Below are 24,176 nucleotides of genomic sequence, written 5' to 3'. Positions count from 1 at the left end.
ATAAAAATAATGTATTTAAATAAATATAATTTTATTCCTTTGCAGAAGTTACATATTTCAGGCAGCATTTCTTGGCATTACATATTTAATTGGCATGCTTTCCTTCCTCCATCCTTCCTGAAAACATTGATTTGTAAAGATAAAACTGAGTAATTAATTCTGGTTTCTATTTCTTCTGACTTCTTAACCAGAATTTAAATTTACATTTATAAGTAAATGTGAAATATTACTTAAACATTAATATTTTTCAGTTGGTTTAATTCTGTTAGTAGTTAGAGTTGGCTTAAGGTAGCCTCTGCTTGAGGAAATAGAACAGATGATCTGATCTTAACAAGCTTCCTATCTCATTTTACAGAAAAAGCGGACATATTTAAAGGATGTCAGCTATTACAAGAGAACCTCATCTTTGCAGTAGCAAAGACAATTGGAGAAAGCACTGAAATCTGGTTCTTCCCTTGACTCTACTTTTCTCTACTCCTAACTTCAGGGCAGGTTTCAGTCCTGGCCCACTCACTTTCTCTATTCCCCAGCTCTTCCCTGCAGCTTGGATGAAAGTGAAGGCAGACATCTGTGTATAAAAAGAGGAAAGGGTCTCAAGACTGGAAGATTATTTGGAGTTGAGGTATTAGGATATTCTGGAAAAGGTGGATGCAGTTTGAGGGGACAAAGAGAGAGAGAGCCCTGTCTTTTATATCTGTGGTTTGTTAAAGCTTATTCTCTCTTTTCTGTCAGATGTATCCTGTGACTACAAGATCACAATTTTAGCTGTGCAACTGGGGAGTCAAGAGCCTACTGTGACAACAGCTGGCCATTTCCATCCTCAAAGTTGGAAATCTTTAGAATATAATATTCTAAAAATACATTAAAGCAGATGTACTTAGCTGTAAATATAAACATAAGTAATAAGCAACCTCAGTTGTAATTAATTATGTTCATTCATAAGGATGAATTAAACGATGAGTAAATGACATTCATTCAAATCATAGTTGATTCAATCCTCAAAAACCCCCCACATCTTTCATGATACAAACCTTTCCAAGCATCCATATGATGAGCATCAGCAAACTGTTCAGTTACCCCCATTTTCCCATTCTGTAGTCCTCTCTCTCCAATAGAGCCTAGGTGCTGTTATTGGTGTCTCTGCACAGCAGCCACAGTCCCTCTGCCAGATCAGTACCAGGGTTACCAGAGTCCAGAAGAGCACTGCTGTGCACTCCCTGTGCAACCTCTCCTCTGCCCCAGGGATCCCAGCCAAATCCAAGCCAGACTAGTGGGGCTCTCTTGCTTAGTATTTGATCACAAATATTATCTTTATTTAATGACCTGATTTTGAAACAGTGGCTGAGGAGAATGACAACTACTCCTTCTTGCTCACTGGCAGGTATAATACTACACCAATAGAAAGGTCTCCTGGAAAGCAAGAAGAGCATCACATGTGGAAGGGATGCTCATTCTTTGGGAAGCAAGAGAGATTTTCATATGGCCTCTGTGATACTATAATTAAGAAAATAATCAGATTGAGTATTGTCCTGATGTTATGACTTACGTGCTTTTAGAAATCCTGATTCTCAGAAAGTCCATTAGGAGGCTGAAACCTTTTCCTTCACTCCTGCCCTCATTTTCTGGGTTGTCTCAGGTGCTAATTGTGATTGCTTGCTATTTCATGTTTTAAAGAAAGATTTTAGTTCTTGTTATTTCTTGAATTCAAAGACACCTTTCCCCACCCATTGTAGCATGGCTATTTCTAAACTTTATAAAAATTAAACTAATAATTCGACCATGTAAGAATTTCAGAGCATAGAAAACCAAAGCATGGCTTTCTTTGTACTCATTTTAATTTCCTATTTGTGAGGAAAACCCCAACTTACCACAATTAAATAACAATAATTAGCATATATCACACTTCAGTAGTGTAGTAGTAGCCACACACTAGTATAATAAACTCTTACAGAGCAATTTGCATCCAAAAAGAAATAGTCTACAGTGGATTTTATAAATTCATACACCCACATCTTGATTGCTGCAGTCACTTCTGACTATTATGAAAGACATGGAAGAACTAGAAAACATACAAACAAATACAGCAGGAACAATCAGAAACAAGAACAGTTTGCATATGCAGAGGAACTAAACAATGATATTTCAGTTTATAAAAAGTGGTAGCTGTGGAGGAGTACGGAATATTGATTCATGTTTCTCAGAACACAAAAGCTTGGTGGGTATTGTATGAAATTGATTAATGAGTTATGGTAAACAGGATGGCTTAGGAAAAGTCTCAGTTACCAGGACCCCTACCTGCTGAAAGCTAGAAGGATGTAACTGCAGCCTTTTTCCATGCAGACCTTGTTAGCACACTCTTTCTACTAAAGAAGGGCTTCTCGCTATTTCCTGGTGGGTAGACAGATGTTATATAGTCTGGCAAACAACAGCATTTCTTATGATACAAGTGATGTCTAACATTTCTTTAAACAGAAACATTTTTTTTGTCAAATATCCTCTTAGTATTTATTCTCCCAGATTCATATTGGGAAAGCAGGGTAGGGATCCTCTGTTCCAGTTCCTCAGACAGAACATAAATCCTGCCTTGTCCTGGACTTCTTTAGGTTTACTCCCAGTTTTTACTGGTATTTTTGTGGGTATGTTTTTCTGAATAAACCATCCTGTGGTAGGAATAAAAAAATCTTGTTCATGGTTGAAGGTTTGGTGACAATTATATTAAAACTCCTACCTTCTGGTTACCTATTTTTAGGTGGCCAGAAAATTAGAACAGACACACTGTCTTGCTGATAGGAATTTTCACATTTAAAACAAGTAAATGAATAATTATCATTCACATGCTAGTGCTTAATCTTGATGTCAGCAATCAAATGCTGTTGAAAAGATGCCACAGAAGACAGAAGTAAAATTAAGCTAAACACAAACTGACACATATATTTGTCCTACGTGACCTACATTTTGTCTCTAATTGTGGATGTGGAATCTGCTTTCATCAGCTAAGCTCGACCCTTTTTGACAGATGTATTCTAATAGGGCATTTAGTAGTTTCCTTCATTTAAGGTATCACAGAGAGATTTTGTTTTTCAGGACACACTTTATGTGTGAAGCTGCCTCTTTTCCTGATACTGCTTACTAATACTCTAAAGAAAATATTACCTAGGTTAAATATTATGCTGTTATTAAGTTTTTCTGGTATTGAAAGACTTTAGGGAAGGATAGTGCCTTTTATGTGAAAACTTTGAAGATGAACAGTGTGATGTCAGTTTCTATATGGAATGGATATATATAAGTACAAAGTGTATGAAAGTATTTAATAAAAACAATGTTGCTGAGCTGTATTTCAGCATTTCATTGTATGTTACATTAAACATTTAGCTAAAAATAGTTGGTACACCAATACATTTACAATAATACAACAAAAATAATTCCCTTTATATGCTTATATTAATGCTTTATTGTCTAACATGAAATCCTTACATTTATTTATGTATTATTGACTGAGGATAGTTTTAACTTACAGGAAGATAAACAATACATTTTGGATTCTTTTTCTTTTTTCAGGGTCCAAAAGAATCAGTGACAGTGAAGTTTCTGATTATGACTGTGATGATGGAATTGGTGTTGTTTCAGGTATTACTATTTAAATTTTCTTTTTTCAGTAGAAATAATTTTTATATATAATTTATTAAAATGAATTTTATAATGTTTCTCTAATGAAAAATAAGTTGAAACAAGTGTGTATTTTTCCAGCAGACGCAAATAAGTGCATATTTAACTACAAAACTTACTAACAGATGGAAAAAATCAATGTGTCGATTTCCTTGTTGCTTTTATAAAATGATAAAAATAGTACAAAAGTGGGGTTTTATTATATGTGAGGAAGTGTTTATTTGATCTTTTTTTCTTGATAGATGTTTGTGTTTGATATATCCTTTAAAATTTCATGGTGGAAGCAACACTGCCAAAGGTCTGGAACCTGAACATTTAAGTGAGGATGGGAAAGACCCTGAAAGATAATCTGTTTTACTAAGAAGTATTGGAATTGGGAATTTAACGAGTATTTGTGATAAAAAGGTGTCATGTGAAAGAGTATTTCTCCTCTTCTGCAATCATAACTGAAAACAGCAGAATTAGAGAATTATATGCTTTTGCTGACTACAGCAGAGAGTATATTTAGTATCATATAATCATTTAGGTTGGATAAGACCAATATGGCACCATTTTGAACTCCTTTTATTGTCCTGGAAAAAGGTAATGAGTTATGCAGAAGCATTACCAGGTGCTTGAATCATCAGGATTCTTGTGAAACAACTGGATTTAAAATTTTATCATTTCATAAATTCATCTTTTGACAATTGTAAAATTATGGTCTTCACATTCAGTGAATGAATCTATTTCCCTTGCCTGACTTTTTGATGCACTTTTAATTCCTGTAAGATCTTTAACCTTTTGGATTTCTTCTGACAATTCTGCACCTTAGTTGCATTTTAATTCAGACTGGCTGTGTGGGTGGGAAGGTTTGATGTTCCTTAGGTTTTGAAATATTTATTTATTACCTTTCTGTTTTTTGTGCTGCTGTCAGTATGTTTGCAAGTCTTTTGACTTACCCTTGTCTTATCATCCACATCCTTCTCTTGTTTAAGGTTATCTTATTCTTTTGCAGATTCATCACAATCTTGGTTTAAATATACGCTTCCTTTGCATGAAGCCAATTTGTCTCTCTTTGTTTTCTTTTTTCTTACTTACCCCAGTTCTTTCATTTGTATTTTCAGGCTTTATTTAACATGACACTTCACTTTGCTCTTTTTCCTTCTGCCATATACTGTATCTTATCGAGTATGTTTGCTGACATCTGCAAGGTACTCTCAGTGATACTTTCCATAAAATTAACATGTATTCAAATTACTGGACTTTTTCAAACTAAACTCCAGAAACCTTTAAGAAGACTAAGAATTCTCTTTTGATTCCTCTTTAATTTACTTTTATTCAGCAGTGAACTAGATGACCTTTAAAGGTCCTTTCCAGCCCAAACCGTTCTAATATTCTGTGAAATCCATGGACCTTGCTTGATCTTATGATATCTTTAGAATCATAGAATCAACTAGGTTGGAAAGACTTTTAAGAGTCCAGCCATTACCCTAGGACTGTTGAGCACACCACAAACCATGCCACTAAAGGCAAACTTATCTCCCCTCAAGATTTCCCCTCATGGCTGTCCCTCATAGTCTCCAGTCACAGACAACGTTATCTGCCCCGTCATAGTGGCCCACACTATATAGCTGCTGCCCCTACCCCTCATGGCCACCCCTCGTGTCCCCTCCAGATCTGTTCTCATGGCCCATGGCCACCGCTCAAAGCCCATACTTGCCACTGTTCTCACCTCACGATCTCTCCTCACAACCACCCTTACCCCTGATGGTCACCCTTCCATCCCCTCATGATTTCCCCTCATGACCACCCCTCCTGTTCCCTCATGATCTTTCCTCACAACCGCCACACCTCTCCCCTCATGATCTCCCCTCAAGGCCACTCCTGCTCGCTCCTTATTATCTCCCTTAATGATATAGCAAAATGTATATAAATATATAGCATTTCCTCACTTCTGGTCTCCCTCCCCTTGGCTCCACAATCCTTACCCACTGTGATCTAGTGCTTTGACACTAGAGCCACTGCACAATCATAACCACGCTGGTCCCGCACAACAGCATTCCTGGCAGTCCACCTCACATGGCACGATCCTGGACAGATTTGAAAGGTGTATGGTGTCTGCCTTTGCCATGTCCCTGGTTGAAGCTGAGATTTCCTGGGCATGATGTGCTGTGGTATTGAATACCACATAAACACCATACAAAACACCATTTAAATTATTGTAATACAGAATACAATTCAATGAAAAGCAAGGTGTTTTTTTTGTTTGTTTGTTTTTCTTTCTGTTGGCCAAAGTTGAATGGTCATTGCAGATAGTTCAGTGAATATGAACTATCATTTCTGAATAGTTTTCTTTCCAGGTACTTCCTCATAGTTTATGTTGAACCTGCTGTAGTCTACTGAGTACAAGTAACCTACTGAGTCTGACTTTATGAGCAAAGGAAGATGTATTGTCAAGAGCATTTAATCATAAAAGTCTCACCTGCCATTTTTGTAAGACTTAAATATTAAGTGAGATGTTAATGTTTGAAATTCAGTTCTACACCAGTATCTTACCTGCACTACATCATTTTGTGAAACGCTTCTAATGTGAGATATGTTTTAACAGATAAATCCTGACAGAGTATAAGGCAGGGAGTTCTGCTTAAATAGCATTGCAAGTCTCTGTAAAGAAGAGGTTTTCTAAGTAAGAGGTTTTCTAATGCATTATCCAGCCTGGAGAAAAAAAAAAAAAACATTTATAGTGATAAGCTTTTCTCATTATGCAAACGATAGCAAAATGTTTCAGGAGTAAATAAGAACACAAATAAGATATTTATTCAGAGGATAATTAGAACCGAGTAGATTAGAAAAAATAGTAACAACCAGTGAAGAAATTCTTATGGAACTTACAAAACTGATTCTATGTTTGAAGAAGAATGAAAGGCAATTGCTCATTTTTGCTTCACTTCTCAAAACACCTGAGGAGTCCTTTGTTCAAAAGAATTCTTTCACTGTCATGTTGCAGCCTTCCCTGCAGATGAAACAAAAGTCTGTGTCTCTGTTTGCTGATAACGTGAATTGAATTTTTAGTCCGGGATCCTGTTGACAATTGCTTCTCAAAGCAGATATAGAACATGCAAATACTTTGGTTACAGCTTGAAATCAACTGCCTATTGCAAGATATCTTACAGCATCCGCGTAGAGTGGATGACTTCTACCCCTACCAAAATGAAGGTTTTTGTTGTAGATCACCAGCTAGACCTGAACGGGAGTCTGTTGTGGCTAAAATGCCCAGTGACTACAGACATAAACACTGATCAGCTTTTTATTCTATGTTGATACCCATTGCCCTCACCTAAAATCTGTTATTTGTGATTTCCTTCTTGAGTAAAAAATAGCTTCGTGCCTCTGTGTCTTGCAAATTCTCCCCCAGATTGGAAGTGAAATTCCAGTAGTGTTAAAATAGATCTTATGGTGATCCCTTAGGTCAAGGGGTCTTCGACTATTTTCCTTGCATTTAAACAAATGAGGTGTATATTATTTGCAACTTATTTGTAGAATAATACATTGATTAAAAAAAAATCCTTAAATCCATGCACAATGTATCTTCAGTTTGTAGACTATTTGGATATTAACAATTAAATTTATTTAATCAGTTACTGTCAGAACATTTTAGAAGACATCCAAATGCTGTATTTTAAATGTTCAAATCACCATAGAAGCTGAGCACATTTGTGTTAGAGCTGAACTGGCTCCAAAATGCCCATGTGTGAAATCCTGGTATGTTAAGCATTCCTGGCAATTTGATTATATAAGTGGTTTTAATTAGTTCATGTTCTAAGCCTAACTACATGAGTGTTAAAAATTAAATATCCAATAAAGAGAAAACCTTCAAGCTTCAATCAAGTACAAATGTTAAAGCGGAGAAAACGCCACTTAGCATCAGCGTCTGAAACTAGTCAATTATTTTGCCAGTGATGAATGCGAATTCTAATACTGCTTTTCTAGAACAGTTTTCATATAAAGAGTTTCTGTCAAATCAATCAAGCAGCAAGACATCTAAATTAAAATTGGTACTTTTCAGGTTTTTGGGTTTTTTTTTAGGATTATTTTGGTGCTGTTTATGTGAACCTTGTATTTGGAGGTTTATGATTTTCATAGAATCATAGAATTTTCTGTAATTTCATTCCTGAAAGCTGCAGAATTTGGTAACAATTCCTTAATATTAGTATTTATTGAGCATGTTTCCTGCATAGCATAATGTTATCACAGTACAGCCATACTGTGTGGATGAACACTTTAAGACAAATATATGACTATTCTCTCTTAAAATAGCTAAAGTTAAAATTTCAGGTCAAAGGAAGCTATATTTATTGTGTCTTGTAGAATCCCTCATTTGATGTGTATCATATTTTGTAATGAAACCCTCCCATAAAGAAAAGTTGGTAGTGGGGTTGCTGGTATCTTTATCATATGCCCATCTTTTAAGTGTCTGCAGCTCACAGTTGTTTATTGTTGATTACCTCCATACTGATTATGAAGTTCTGTGTGCTCTGTTTGTTGATTTTAGAGGCACACCATAGTTACACAGCCTTTGATTCTATGGGAATGACTTAAAATTTATAGCTGCAAGCAGATTCCAATGTTTACCCTATTTTCACTACTGCTATAAACAACTATGTGATTTGCTCAGTAGCAACTCCTTGATCAAGTTGCACTTACAACCTGATTTTACTATCTATAATTATTTCCACAATAAATATTTTTACTTTGTTTCTCTAACATTATTTCCAAGACATGGAATATTTTTGAAATTCTAAATTAAGTCATAACTTTCTCTGTTGAGGATGTCATTATAATTTTTGGAATGCCACCTGTCTAGAGAGAAACATGAATGTTGTGACCTGGACAAGGAAAGCCAGTGACATTTTAAGAGAGAATTAATATCTCAAGTTAGGACTACCAGAGTTACCACTTCATATCCCATGGTCAATTAATCACCCATAGCAGCTTTAAAGTCTGTTTGGGTTTTATAAGAACTCCAGCATTGATTGGTAAAGCATATTTATTACAGTGTTGGCCACTTCTGGGGTATATGGATTGGTGCTAGGCGCATTGTTAAGCCTCCTAAGCCTTGTGTTACTGCCATCTTACTGAAGCTTTGTGAACGAGGAGCTGGCCTGTTGCTCTCTGCATCCCTTGTGAATGCATGGTAATCACAGATTGCTCAGCTTTCCTCTGTGTCAATGAAAGGCACAAAGATACAGAAGTATTTCATTTGATAAAGTAATTGCAACAAAATTCAATGAAAGAATAAGCAAGTGAAAGATGATTGAATTGATTGTTTGGTATCAGCAAAGTTTCAATATACTTCACTTGTGAAGTTCATTCTTGAAAAATTCCTAGGTATATTACTTTTGCATCCCACTGTATCCAAGTTGGTTTCCTGTACTTTCTAAATTCAGAGTTGAAATGCCATACCAGTGGAAGTCTAAAGGCAGAGTTTAGTATGTGCCATGTTTTTCATCTAAATTCAACTGGAGAGAAATATCAGTGTATAGGTGGCATGAAGACATGCTGGATCCCACTAGCTGGGCATACAAGATGTGTTGCCTTTGTCATTCAATCACAAGCAAATGTTTCATTCTGGAAGAGTAGTGATCATGCTAGAACATAAACCATAATATTAACTATACCTTTCTTTTAATTATACTATTTTGATCCCCAGGTTTAGAAGGCAAAATATGTATTACACTGACCCTGAAGCTTAGAAAACTGCATTTAATGTAAAGATAAAACAGTAAATAATAATAGTAAAAAATACAACCCATAGCACTAGAAAAAAAAGGTAATTCCTGACTATTATAAACAAGGAAAGCATGTTTTTAAATATGTATTAAGACTTGAAGACCAGTAAATCATTCAACTGATATAGTGGGAGCAAATTCCTTCCGGACAGATACTGTAACTGTGATCTGCCAATGCTGGCTGTAGGCAGAGTTGCTTAAGTCCAAAACTAATCGAGAAACTTGCTAAGCTCATATCTTTTGGATTTGAAGATTTTGTCCATGATTATGTACAAAATTTAGACCAGTCAGTCTCACATTGGCCTGGCAAAATCCTGAAGCAGATTCTCCTTGAAGGCATGCTAAGGCACATAAAAAATGTCGAGGTGGTTGGTGACAGCCAGCATGATTAATATGCTGGAGGGCAGGAATGCCACTCAGAGGGACCTTGACATGCTTGTGAGGTGGGCAGATGCCAACCTTATGAAGTTTAGCTGTCCCAAGTGCAAGGCAATCCCAGGCACAGCTACAGGTTGGGCAGAGAAGAGATTCAGAGCAGCCCTGCAGAGAAGGACTTGGGGTGTTGGTCAATAAGAAAATGAACATGAGACACCTTCAGTGTGTGCTTGCAGCCCAGAAAGCCAACCGTATCCTGGGCTGCATCAAAAGGAGCATGACCAGCAGGTCAAAGGACGTGATCCTGCCCCTCTGCTCTGCTCTTGTGAGACCTCACTTGCAGTATTGTGTGCAGTTCTGGTGTCCTCAACATAAAAAGGACTTGGAACTGTTGGAACAAGTCCAGAGTAGGGCCACGAGGATGATCAGGGGACTGGAGCACCTCCCATATGAAGAGAAAGTTGGGGCTGTTCAGCCCGGAGAAGAGACGGCTGCGTGGTGACCTCATAGCAGCCTTCCAGAATCTGAAGGGGGCCTATAGGGATGCTGGTGAGGGTCTCTTTGTTGGGGACTGTAGTGATAGGACAAGGGGTAATGGGTTAAAACTTAAATAGCAGAAGTTTAGATTGGATATAAGGAAGAAGTTCTTTCCTGTGAGGGTGGTGAGGTACTGGAATGGGTTGCCCAGGGAAGCTGTGAACGCTCCATCCCTGGCAGTGTTCAAGGCCAGGTTGGCAAAGCCTTGGGTGACATGGTTTAGTGTGAGGTGTCCCTGTCCATGTCAGGGAGGTTGGAACTAGATGATCTTAAGGTCCTTCCAAACCCTAACTATTCTATGATTCTATGATTCTATGATTCTATGATTCTATGATTATACTTCTCTGAATGTGTGTCTCAGAACTGGCATAGTCCAAATGACTAGTCAGTTAGCTCCTACACAAGCCTAGCAGTTTTCCTAGATTCCCAGGAAATGAATAAACAGTTTTCACTTTATCCCTTTTTAATCCTTAAAAATAAAATGTAAAAATATATTATATGTATATATATATATATATATATATATATACATTATGTCAAGAGAAAATGCAGGACTTTGGATACTCAGTGGGTGGAAGAACCTTACTGGATCTATCTCTGAACTCTTTTCTCTCCACATTAAATGCATGTTAATATTTTCTGGTGTTGCAACTTTATAGAATGGACAGTTTTATTGAAAAAAATCTTAAATTCTCAAGATGTTCACAGAAAGCTGTGTACTGTGAAAATCTGATATGGTTATTTTCAGCATGAGATAGTGTTCTATCTTGATTTCGCTCCTAGCTAGTGAAAATGTATAGTGTGAAGTAAGGCAGAGAGGTACATTAACTGTATAAAATTGAAGGATGACTAGAATTAACTCATGTTGTGGCTTGCCCTACTGAAACTGCTGCTTTTCAATGTGTGACCTGTTTATAATTATAGTAGGCTTTGTTTTAGCTGAATTAATTATACATTTCAAAGTTATTTTCTGGCAGCAAAGCATAGAGAATATTAATTTGTTTCTTCAAACACATCTTAATGTCTAGTTTTATTGATGAAAAACTATTAGGAGCACTGATAGTTTCTGCCTTTTGAAATTATTATAAGGAAACACCACCAGCATTAGTTACCAGAAAGTATTGCATGCTGGCTTCTAATTTAATGTAAAACATTTTTTGATCAGGATTATACATGGCAATTTAATCAGGTAGTCATACAGTTTGATTTATTGGAACATAAATGTTTGCAGTGATCAACTGCAATAACAAGGTAGAGCTGGAGGAAGCTTTTTGCTTCAAAGTCATTAATTTATGTATACAAATTTAATACATTTAGTTATTTTGATTTACTAGTTCTCAATTTTTTAGACAAAGCAGATTTTTGTTTGTGTTTCGTTAATTGAATTCCTTGTTTTTCACTAATTTCATTCAGGTAGAATACCTTACGCTACTGCTCATTCCCCTTTTACTGTACATACCAAATACTGTATAAAACTGCTGATTTAAATGTTAGATTTTTTTTTTAAAAAAGAATTTTCCCAGTTCTTCGTATCACTGCTCTTCAATGTATTTTTTGTTACCAAATGCTACAAATGCTCCCTGTGTATGCAGAATACTAAGAACTATCTCTGTGGTATTTATACCCATAGGTATGAATATTTTTATAATAATACACAACATTGGCATGTGTATTTGTAAAGTAAATTATGATTTATATTTCATTACACTTAAGCTTATAATAAATTGCTATTCACTCCAGCATGGGGTCCCTCCCACAGGAGTCAGTCCTCCACAAACTTTTCCAATGTGAGTCCTTCCCACAGGCTGCAGTTCTTCACGAACTGCTTCAGTGTGGGTCCCTTCCATGGGGTGCCGTCCTTCAGGAACAGACTCTTCCACCGTGCATCCCCTATACAGTCACAGTTCCTGCCAGCAAACCTGCTCCAGTGCAGGCTCCTCTCTCCACAGGGCCACAGGTCCTGACAGCAGCTTGCTCCAGTGTGGGCTTCCCACAGGAACACAGCCTCCTTAACTCTCGAACTGTTCATAGTGTTTTTCTCTCTGGGGTGGTAGATAGTAGCCTACAAAGCTCCTCACAGGTCTCTTCTATTCACATACACAGACACACACAAAGCAGCTTACCCCAAACACAGAGGAAGAGGTCGTGTATGAATTAGAGTGGTTCATAGATTCTTGGGCCTAAGCCTATACAATGAATATAAATACTCAGTTGGAAATACTGAACATTTTTGGAACCATAAAGTGGGCTGAATTAATGAGGTTTTGCTTAGGTGCTTGCCAGACATTTTCTAGGGAGAAAGCTAAGCACAATCTGGAGTAGAAGATCAAATACTCTTGGATTCCCAGAAGATTCTCATGGGAAAAGAGTAAGTTTTGTGAGCCAGAATTTTTCCAGTGCCAGGTGGATATCTCTAAATATTCTTTACTTGGTTACTCTCTTCAGAACAAAAAGTCATTTATATCAGTTGTCATAGCCACTGGGAGCTCTCTGAAGACCTATTTCTGCAAAACATTATGAGAGGATTAAGATTTGTAATTCTTAGTTTTCTTTTCATGCTATATTAATTTGATCTGCATAAGATTTGTTGGAAGTTCTTTGAAATTACTGTGTATATGGCATCTTTTTTTCACAGAGAGTTTTTTACCCTGGGACAGTGAATTCAGTTTTTGAAATTGGATGCTTACAGTCACTAATGCATCCAGCTTTTTAAAAAGGATTTTCTTATAAGCCTACATAAAATGGCTATGTATTAGCCTTTTAAGCTATTAGAACTGGGAAAGGTTTTGCTTAGACCATTTATGATTTCTGTTATCCTAATTCAAGCAGGTGCCTGCATGGCCTTAGCTCATATATTTGTGAAGGAATCATGTTTTTTAAGTTCAGCACTGTGGGTGATATCTGATGTCATTGAGTCATTGTTACTTTAATTGTTTCTGAAATACAAATCTTTCTTGAACCCAAACTCTGTATTTAATCTCATAGTAGCTTTAAACTGAATTTTGGATTAGTTTTTAATTGTGGACATTTCTGTTTGAAGTATGTTATGCACAATCATTGCAATGCAAATTTAATAGAAATAATTTTGTATATTATTCTGAGTATAAAAGTAAGTTTTATTAATTTTATAATTCTTATTGGCCACAAATACATGATAAATTCGGATATTTTTCTTATTACAAATGCCATTTGATGCATGGCAATCTATTTCTCTACTTCAGAATATAACTATAGGAACTATAACTGTACTTGAATTAGGCAAGACAACAGGAATCAACTATATGTATTTTTTAATTGAAAAAATAAGAAGACATAATAACATTCTTAATTGAATTCCATCTTTTATCATGGTTCTACTACAGATATGGTAGGAAATGAGAAAATTGCAGTTTCAGATTTATTGAATATTCGCATTTCTTTTTAGATTATCGACATAATGGGAGAGATCTTCAAAGTTCAACGCTATCAGTGCCAGAACAAGTTATGTCATCTAATCATTGCTCTCGATCAGGGTCCCCTCATCGTGGAGATAGTATAGGACGGACTAGATCATGGTCTCCCAGTGTCCCTCCCCCACAAAGGTAAACTGTTATTTAACTATGCAGGGATATAAATTTAAATAATATCAATCCTGTAACAATACTGGAAAAAATCTCCAGACTTTCAAAATGGAAGTAATTTAGTTAAATCTTATGAAATTACCTAAAGCCAATAATGTTTTCTTACATTACACTAATGTGCAAAAGCTCACCTCATTATGTCTTATTTTTCATGAAAAAGTAGTACATTCCAATTTAAGGAAAAAAATGTATTTCTTCAGATATTTATTTTCAAGAGCTATTTAGAAGGTGCTGTGTTGTATAGAATGTGATAGTTTGACATTTTCTTATTGTTCATTTGTTAGTGGTTGTTTTCAACCCTTTTGCCTGTATAGAATTAAGGTTCCAGGAGAGCCATGCTTTTCTGCCCTTAGTAGCTGCTTTTCTACACCTTTTTTTTTTTTAACTTTTAAAACATCAAGAATGAATTGACACACATACAGTTTTCTACTGAAAAATGTCAGCTCCTGATCTTAGAAGGCCTCTGGTGACTATGTCTTGTGAAACAAAGATTAGGCCATTTGTTCCAAATGCTAGCTACTCAGTTGAATATACTGTTTACGCCAAAATTAAGAATTTTGCTGTATGGATAAGCTTTCTCAGGAGGAAGCAGAAGAATACATGTCATGGGGAATGAAGCCTGTTTTCCAGCATTTTTGTCAGTATGTATGGGTACCTTTCCAGCTGGTGTAATTCAGCTGGAATAAAAGGGGAAGATATTTTCTTTGCTCATAATGTTCACAGTTCCCATTTAATACAGAAGATCTGGTATCTACTATTTCCTGTCAGGTACATGTGTTTATCACTTTCTTCTGCAGCCATTCTGATTCTCTTGTGTTGTGCTTTTCTTTCTGTTACATTTTTTCTTTTTGTTAGCTTAAAATTCTTTTGACTTTGTGTTCTCTTTCTTACGTGTTTACTTACCATATCCTCTAACAGACACAGACTAAATGATATTCTTTTGCATTAGTGAGGTATTAGGATCCCAAATTATCCAATATGATCACAGCTCACAGGCGGGAATTGTAAGTTTCTACTTGATATCTAAAGTCATATGTAAATACAGCCTGACTGTAAATGAAACATAAAGAGTAGACACAAAGAGGCCTATTCTGATTTATGCTATACTGATTTCAGTCTAAGTAATTGCGTGTGCTAAATCTCCTGGTGTTATTTGTCTTGGATGCAGACATAAATGTGAGAAAAAGCTCTTTCTGTGTGTTTATGGTTTTGTGTGTGGGTGCATGCTGTGAGCACTTTGGGTAGAAATTTTACCCAAGCTGTTCGTAATTGACACTTCTCTAACACCAGTGAAAAACCTTCTTTTAATATTTTTTGTAGTTTTGTGTTTCTCTACATGTATGAAATGCTTCTTGTTTCCTGACTTTCCTAAAGCTATATTTTTAATATAATGTTGAACATACAGAGAAAAATATTTAACCTTTTTTCCTACTGTGTCACAATCAAATGCATTGTTTATGTAATATTTCCCTGCCTACACATCAAATCATTTTTTTGAGTACTTACTGAGCCCAGAGAATTGGGTTGCCAGAACTTGCAAGTTTGTAGAAAAGAAGCATTATCCTTCGGTTACAGAAATGCCTTTTTTTTTTTTTAATTCTGATGAAAATCTATTGTATGCAGCAAAACCATAAGCATTATTAATCACATTTTCACCATGTTTAGTTGTGTTTGTTATACATGCACTGCTATAGACATGTTCTAACTACAGTGAGCATTCTGTGTGCCCAGAGACCTCCTAACTACTGACTGATCCCTTTGCAGGCAGGAGCTCTTGGACATAGCAGTACAAGTTGCTGTTCTGTTTTAGAAGCCATTTTGTGGTTCTCAGGCCTTCTACTGAATGATTTTGTTAATAACTTCCACCAAAGCCACATTGCATAGTAGCTGACAAGAGATTGTTACTACTCTTGTAATATTTTCAGCTCATGTGTTTAACAGACTTATTCTCTCTGTAGATCAGAATGGAGTTTAGACTGGCAGGCACTGTGCAACATATTTAGCTTTTTCTAAGACTGTGCATTTGAAAAAACAAGAGGAAGGTCATTATGTAAAGTGGCTATGCTGAAATGGTGTGGTAAATATAGTAGGATGGTCATAATTCTCTACCATCACCACCTGCGATTGCACCTTTTCATCTGCTTACCTGTTATCTGGTTGCTCCATACATGTTCTGACAACTTCCAGAATGTTCCAAAGGAGTGAAGATGCATGTTGTGAAAGCAACTTTTCTTACAGAACAAGTTTCATTGGAGAAAGTATGTAATTTTCTGTTAAAATAGTAAACGTGGCTGACAAAGGTGTTCTTAGAAAAGTGAAACAGAACTGAAATAGTAGCAACACTTTCAAACAGAAGAAATGCATTTGGGTAGGATGTTAAGAAACAACATGAAGTAGAATTCTGATATAATATAGAAATTTAAATATGGTATTTATTTAGAACAATAAGCTAATACCACAATCTTAATGAAAATTATTTGAGTATACAGGATAGTACTAAGTTTTCAGGACTAAAACTTATAATCACAGCTTAGGCAGCAGTCTTGATTGTGTGGGCAGACAGTAAAGGTCAGATCTGTGTGAAGTTTTGCAAAGACAAGACAGCTTGAGAAGTATTTAAATGAAGAGTAAAGTAAGATGATAACACAACATTCAGAAAAAAAGGTTATGTTTTTAAACCTGAATGAAAAGAGACCCTGAGGAAAAGGGTCAGACAGAAACTAGAATTCAGAAAGAAGCAATGGGACTTGGTTGTTGGGAAAAGTAAAAAGTTAACAAAGAACAGCAAAGGAGCCCTGTTAATGTCAGTTTCAGATACAAAATATACATGAAAGAGTCCAATAGCAGAGTAAAGGCTATACTGGTTTTTCTATAATTTAGATGTAAAAAAAGGGGGTTAAAACACATACAGAGAAGTTACAGGAAGGAGTTGGAGAGTACAAGGTAGATGAATTATACTTAAGTCTAATATAGCAAATGTAAAGTTTACTAGCTAGAGTAAACTGTATGATTGGCTTCATGGAAGCCAGAGTAAAGAAATGCTTTATGAGAAATGAAGTAGAGCTGAAAGCAAATTTTTATGTGTAGTGCAAGATTTTCATAGCACTTACATGCAGAAATAGACAGCAACATGGCAGCAGCAGTGAAGGATGCTCATACAGGTTAACACTAATCAAGGACTGGCAAATGACAAAGGATAAAGATGATAGGTACCAAAAGGGCAGACAGTGACAAGGAAGGACACAGGAACTGAAAGATATAAAAGTTAAAAGAGACCCTGAGGCCCAAATTAGGGAAAACTGCAGGAAAAGACAGGAGGCAGAAGAATTTATTCATCTAAAATTTGAATCTATGTGGAGGGGAGCATCCAAACTGTTAATTTCAAATCTGTATGAAACAATTACATGTTAATTATCCAGTAATTATTGCAGTTGTCTGTTGTCTTTCTATCTTCCTATTCTTGTGGATTTGTTTTACAGACCAGGAAAGGTGAAGTTACTGTGTGTCAGTAGGTACTAATAGTTAAACTGAGCAAAGCAGTCAATGGGGAAAGCTTTGCTCTCAAGTAGTACAAAATTGTAAAGGTCATTGGTGCCTTTTAATGAACCCTGCACTATGTGTACCACTTATACCTAATTAAACAATTTAATCTTTTTCAGATTCTGTGCTAATGACATTACAGAATAAGATTGCCAATGCAAAACCAAGCATATGTTGTTTAATTATGATGACAATGTTTCCAGCAGGCTGCACTCTACCATAACAGCCAGAAGTCCTCATTGTGCCTTACTACAGTTTACTTCTTTGTAGTATAGCCAAACTTAAGAGCTCATGGAAAATTCTTTATGGTGTATGTTTTAGCTAAAAAGGAAATTTTCCTTGAAGGTACTAGACTGGAAAGACTAATGAAATTGTCCAAAACCAACCTTTTAAGCAAATTAAAAAAAAAAAAATCCCTTGATTTCCAGAACAAACATTATGTGACAGTTAAAGTATAGAAAAGACAGGTCAGCTAACACATCTTACTACCACCATGCTTGCTAATTGTTGATACAAACCAGTGAGGGAACGTGGTCCAAGCACACCCAGAACTCAGAATCTGATGTCTTTTATCCTTAGTCGGAATGTGGATCAGGGACCACGAGGGACTCGATCTACTCCTGCGCATTACAATACCCTGAACCGAATGGATAGACACCGTGTTATAGATGACCACTACTCCCCGGACAGAGAGAGGTAAATATCTGACTGGAATTAGAAATTAGAAATAGCTGTAGCCTACACTTACCAATGTGAATTACTTCAACATCGTAGTTCACTAAAGTAAATAGAAAAATTACCTAATCCCACAGATAAACATTTTCCCACTCATTTATCCACTGGTTGCATGACATACATTACAAAATATACAGTGCACATGAGGCTAACAAAACTCTTCCCTCTTTGACAAGAGGCAGTCTGAAAAATCTGAGGAATTGTATAACATAGAAGAAAAATAGCTTAGTTGTCCCTTTCTATAATTTTTTAAAATGAACTATATTAATAAATTCTTAAAGTTCTGAATATCTTTAACATAATCTAACAGTAGATTTGGTCATTTTCCTGCTGAATAGAGAGGTGTAATAATAGATAATTTCAGCTCAGTATTAATGCGATGATCCCATTGGATGCAGTGCATTTCACATACATAAAGTATATTCTAGCCATTAATCTTTTTTCAACTTTATGAGCCATGTTTTTTGGGTAGGAGAAGAGAAAGATTACAGCAATGTGTGTTAAATGAAACTGGGGCTTTTGTGTGTAGAGCTACATCTTACTCTGACCAGTGTTTTGCCTAGTGAAACTTCCAAAAGAGTGAGCAGAGCTGTAGAAACCTCTATGAATTTTAATGATGTAAAAAAGAATTGCAGGTAATAGTTAGCTAATGTAGTTAATGCTGCTGAATTAATTGTAGTAGTACATTTGTGACTTAAGAAAAAAAACTGAAAAAACCAAAACCAGAACATAAAATCTACATTTCCCATCTCATTGCCTTTAGGTCAGAAAATAAAAAAAGAAAGCATTTTTTACCTTTAGTATTCAATATTTTCCAGCTTCTTACACACCAAGTTGAAAACTTGCACACTATAATCAGAGAGGCATGATTGCTAGATGGTGGCCTATTTCATAATTGCATATAGGAAGTAGTAATACAGATATATTTTGTAAACTTACTGAGTGGTATGTGACTAGTATTTGAAGTTAATACACTTTACAGATAATTATTATGGGTTATTCCTGAAGTGAACATCAAAGGTCATAATTGTTTTGCTCACTGTAATACAAAGAATTTAAAAAATCAGTAGCTTTTTATTAGCAATATTGAACTGAAAAGGAGAATGTATTTTAAAAGAACATTATGTGATGGTCAATGACTGTCAGTAATGCAAGACAAAATTCTTTAGAAAAAAAAAATCAACCCTAATCAAACCTAATTAGGTAAGTTAGAAAAAATAGTACAGAAACAAACACAACCCCCTCCCCCCCATATACTCAAGTGATTTGCAATTGAATTCAGCTCCAAAAGTCAATGGGCAAAAAAAATTAAGATACTGTAAAGCAATCAAGTATTTATCATGCAGAATGTTATCTGGTTTTGTTAGAATTATAATAGGTCATAGGTGAATATCTTTTTCATTAAAATATTTAATATTTCTATATAAGCTGTAGAAAAGAAGAATGTTATTTAATTGGCTCATGCAGCTATCTGATTTTCATACAGAAGGCAATAACTTAAGGATTCTGAGCTGTTTCCTTCAAATTAAAAACCAGAATGCTTTTGGGATAATATGTTGATTTTTAGATCACCCATCCTTGAAATAGGATCTGAACTTGTCCTTAGACCCTGTGTATGCCTTATACAATGCTCCTGAGATTTTTTACTGTGCAAGTTTACTTGCTGTCTCCCAGATAAATGCATAGTATTGAAACATGGGTTGAAGTACAATACCACAATCCTTCCCCATCACTTCAATCAAATAACCCCTGCTGGACTGGCTTGACTTAAAGAGAATTGGGTTTTTAGCATGTGTCAGAAAAACAGCATGAGAAAGCTGTTGATGATGAGATTACTGCATTTTCACACGTCTATTCTAGATGAATATGTATTTGCTTGTTAGGCATTCTCTGAATCTCTGAACACAGGTTTATATGTCATCTGTATTTCCAAACCACACATAGAAGTTCTGTTCATACATGCCGAGGGGTTGCCTGTGTAATCAGATTGTTTATTATTTCTGTCTCTGTTGCAACATACAGTCTCTGAAGCATATCATAAAATCATAGAATGGTTTAGGTTGGAAGAGGCCTTAATGATCATCTGGTTCCAACAACCCCCCGCCACGGGCAGGGACACCTTCCACTAGGTCGCGCTGCTCAAATACTGGTTTTAGATAGCACTCAAGAGAATAGAAAGAATGCTAGTCCTAACCATTTGTCATGTTATGTATTAATTTTTATTTTGACAGTGGTTTTAAGACTGGCAAGTTTATCAGATTTCAAATTTTGTTATTGAATATTTGTGATACTGACTGTGTTACATAATGAAAACAACATTGTGTACACAAGTCCCTAAAGTAATTCTTAAATAGTATTGATTCTGAAAGCTGCTGGAAGTGCAGATGTTTGCAGAAGTGAAAAACCTGATTTTTTGTATTAGTTTATATTCTCTCTTCATCCTTGTTTTGTTCCACACTTACCTCTGAAAAAGAATCACACTTTGATTTCCTGCAACTCTGATGGTTTGTCGTTTACATGGTCCATTTATCCCTTGGAGCTGTTTGCAAAAAAAAGGACTTTGAAAAAGTGCCTTCCTGTAGACCTGCTCAGTTGCTAAATTAAAATATGACTGAGAATATGAGTAGAAGATTCCTTCCTTCATTTTCTAGATAATTCAACATAATATTCCCTAAGATATATGCCACTAAGGAGCCAGTTGAAACAACATATGAAGATGTCTAATGACCTCCAGTCTAATGGCAATGTAAACATTCCTTCAAAACTGAATGCATATATAGAAGTGAAAATAATATTGTTTTTAAAAAGCTGAAAGATGTACTTTTTAAAATTTAATTTAAGTTTGAATTCAAACACCAAACATTTAAATATGTCAAATGTTGCTATCGGATCATATACTGATTTTTCTTGGCAGGTTAAAGTTACATTTAAAATTTTGTATCTGCTGCACTGTTATCAAAAATGTCAGAATTGTGCTGTGTATATGGGTAACTTGTAGTGGGAAACCAAGTTAATTTGTTACCTATATCTATTTAATATAGATGTCAAAAAACGAGGATGATTATTTTTTTTGCACTCTTTTATGAAATAGCTTAAATTTGTAAAGGAAAGAAATAAGAATACTTATGGCCTAATATAGCCCCAAATTCTGTGAAATCTTTTATCTGTAATAGGATAACCTTCTAACATGTTGTTTGACATATCTTAATAAACTCTAAAGCAGCCTCTTACCTCACTTTGGAAACTGAAACTAATCAAACTATAGAGAAAATATTGGAAATGGCCACATTTGGTGTAGGAATTTAATATTTAAGGTATCAGTATAATTAGGTAAATTAAAGGAACTATGTGAGAATCTTAGCATAGTTTCAAAAACAAAACATCAGCCAAAACTGTACCTGTGTATTACTTTCAAAAAGATGTATTTGTTACTTTCAAAAATAGTTAACACCACCAAGACAAACACCAAGGAAGTTATACTCAGGCCCTCAGCTCTAACCTGCTTAGATACAGTTTACTGTTTATTAATCTATGTTCTTTATCCTAGATGTGCTCTGAGGCATGAAATTGCTAATGGTGAACGTATCATAGTAAGCAGGGCATTCATCCTACCTTAAATAGTCTTGTATTGGAAACATATGAGAAAACTCATAAATGTTTTTCTACTAGGCACTTACAAGAAAACAAGAGAGAAAAAATAAGTTAAATTTTGAGTCTGCTGTCCCTTCATCAGGTCTATTGCACACTTTCCATTTTCAAGCACAGAAGTGATTATCTGCCATGTTAAAGAAGTGGTGTAGACATAGCCATGACTATTTAAAGAAATAGTCTCTGTTATCTTCAAGAAACTTCAAAGATGATGTCTTCATATGCTGGAACTAGCAAAACTCTTACTCCACTATTATTAAGAGATTATATCATTAGCATTTTTAAACACAGGCTTTCTGTTGAACAGTTTCATGCTGTTGAAAGAGTTTAAAAAAAAGGAACAACCCATATCTTAAAAGAAATACCAAAATACAAGCCAAAATTCTGGTTACTGTAGTGAAACCAGTGAAGACTGGAATAATTCACTACCATGAGTCATGCATGTTAGATAAATACCATTTAATTAGCTGCTTCCCTTACTTAATACAAAATTAAATGTGGCCAATCTGTATTTCAAAAGTCATCTTACACTGGCAGTTGCTTTATCAATAAGTTGCAGACTCCTAATCCAACATTGTTAATAGTTGGGTGCCAGATTAGGTCATGCTAAGAAAAGAAGTTTTGACATATTGTGGCAGAGTTAAAACCAGAAAGCTTAAGAGATAACTTTTTTCATAATCTTTATTAAATGCACATTTGAATAATAATTAAGTAGTCATTCCTTAGTTAATATTTTACAGTACAGTCATTTAAGTGTATATTACAGAAACAAAGGTATTGCAGATACGAAGGGTACCTGATGCTTTATGTGGGAATTCTGTGATAATATTTTCAGTTTTTAGTTGTGTCTGGAATATGGGGTGATATCATTGGTTTTTCACTTCTCTGAATACCCAGTAAACTATAAAAATGCATTGCTGAAATTTTTCTTATAGCTATGTTATAAAATGCATAATCTTAAATCTCAATAATTGCAGTTTTTCTAAGTATTTTTTCTCCTTTCAAAATGTTATCTTATGCATTAATAGTATATTGCACTTCCTGATTATTTTGTATATCTAAATCTACAATTGTATGTAAACACCAGACTAGAGCCCTGTACTTTCCATTAACATATTGTGCTTTAACTTATTTACAATGTTGCCAAATACAGTTTCCTTTCCTAGGGCTCTCACTAATGAGCCCTAACTGATTTATGTGCTGAAAGGATTGCAGAGAACACTGCCATGTTTTAGCCTTGCAGTAGGGATCTCCGGAGAGTGCTTTCTCTTTGGCTGCAGTTATTTACAGTGGGCACACTACTTCACAGTGAAATCAGTGTTAAATTGCACAATTATCTTCACCACCCACCTGGTGCCTCCATGCATCTGCTGAAGGATGGTAACCTTCAACAGAGTGATAGAGGGGGAAGGTAGCAAGAAAAGCGCAGTCTTGCAAATATAGCTACGTCTGTAAGGACTCATGATTCATAACCTTTGAGCCAAACTAAAACACAAACAACAACAAAAAGTCATAGATACCTTCCTCAGACTAAAATGCACATATAAAATGCCCATGTTAAAAATAATGCAGTTCTGATAAAAGACGCCCCTTTGAGCAAGAATTTAAAATATGCTATGGGGAGCAATGTGATAATGAACGTGATAGTGACTGTCTTGTTGAAAGTCATCTTGACTGAGTATCTGTCAGTTCACACATTCTCTGCTGATAATTTCTATTGTTTCACTGTTAAAGTCTTCAACCTGTCAATTGCAATTCATTGGAATATTTCTAGGACCTCATGTATCCTAGGAGATAAGCAGGAATATCTATGCAACTGATGTGGCAAAAAGCATCCTTACCATTATTGGTGGAAAAAATGTTGATGTTTATACAGAAAGAAAATTTATTCTCTCCTGTAAAAAACCTAAGCTATTAAATAAAACTATTCAGTTATTCTTTCTAAGAAAACATAGAATAATAGAATAGTTAGGGTTGGAAAGGACCTTCAGATCATCTAGTTCCAGCCTCCTTGCAGTGGAAAGGGACACCTTGCACTAAAGCATGTCACCAAGGGAAATCATATAATAAGTGTTTTATTCTTGAATGGCATTTGCCATTTTCTAAAGGTTGAGATCTTCACTTCATGTATTATTTATATAGTTTTTAGGTGTGATTTCCCAGGTGTTTCTGAAGCAACATGGAAAACATTCTACCAAGGAGCACATAGAACCATATCACAGGCTTCACGTATTTGGAAAAAGTAGCTAGTTGTAGCAGTTGCTTACCATTATTGGAATGAGTAATA

At 35.5% G+C, this 24,176-nt stretch overlaps 1 protein-coding gene across 21 annotated transcripts in view; it reads left to right on the top strand.

Annotated features, from left to right (window-relative positions):
- RIMS2 (regulating synaptic membrane exocytosis 2) overlaps positions 1–24,176 on the top strand; it is a 443,898-nt gene that overhangs the window by 275,324 nt on the left and 144,398 nt on the right. For all 21 annotated transcript variants that reach the window (XM_034066365.1, XM_034065853.1, XM_034066047.1 and 18 more), the window contains 3 exons: positions 3,559–3,627; positions 13,771–13,927; positions 18,086–18,202. In XM_034066365.1, coding sequence (XP_033922256.1) covers positions 3,559–3,627; positions 13,771–13,927; positions 18,086–18,202 — 343 coding nt within the window. The remainder of the gene's footprint in view (positions 1–3,558; positions 3,628–13,770; positions 13,928–18,085; positions 18,203–24,176) is intronic.

The sequence above is a fragment of the Melopsittacus undulatus genome, chromosome 1 (assembly GCF_012275295.1).
Source record: "Melopsittacus undulatus isolate bMelUnd1 chromosome 1, bMelUnd1.mat.Z, whole genome shotgun sequence".
NCBI lineage: Eukaryota > Metazoa > Chordata > Aves > Psittaciformes > Psittaculidae > Melopsittacus > Melopsittacus undulatus.
This window is presented reverse-complemented; position numbering and strand designations above follow the sequence as displayed.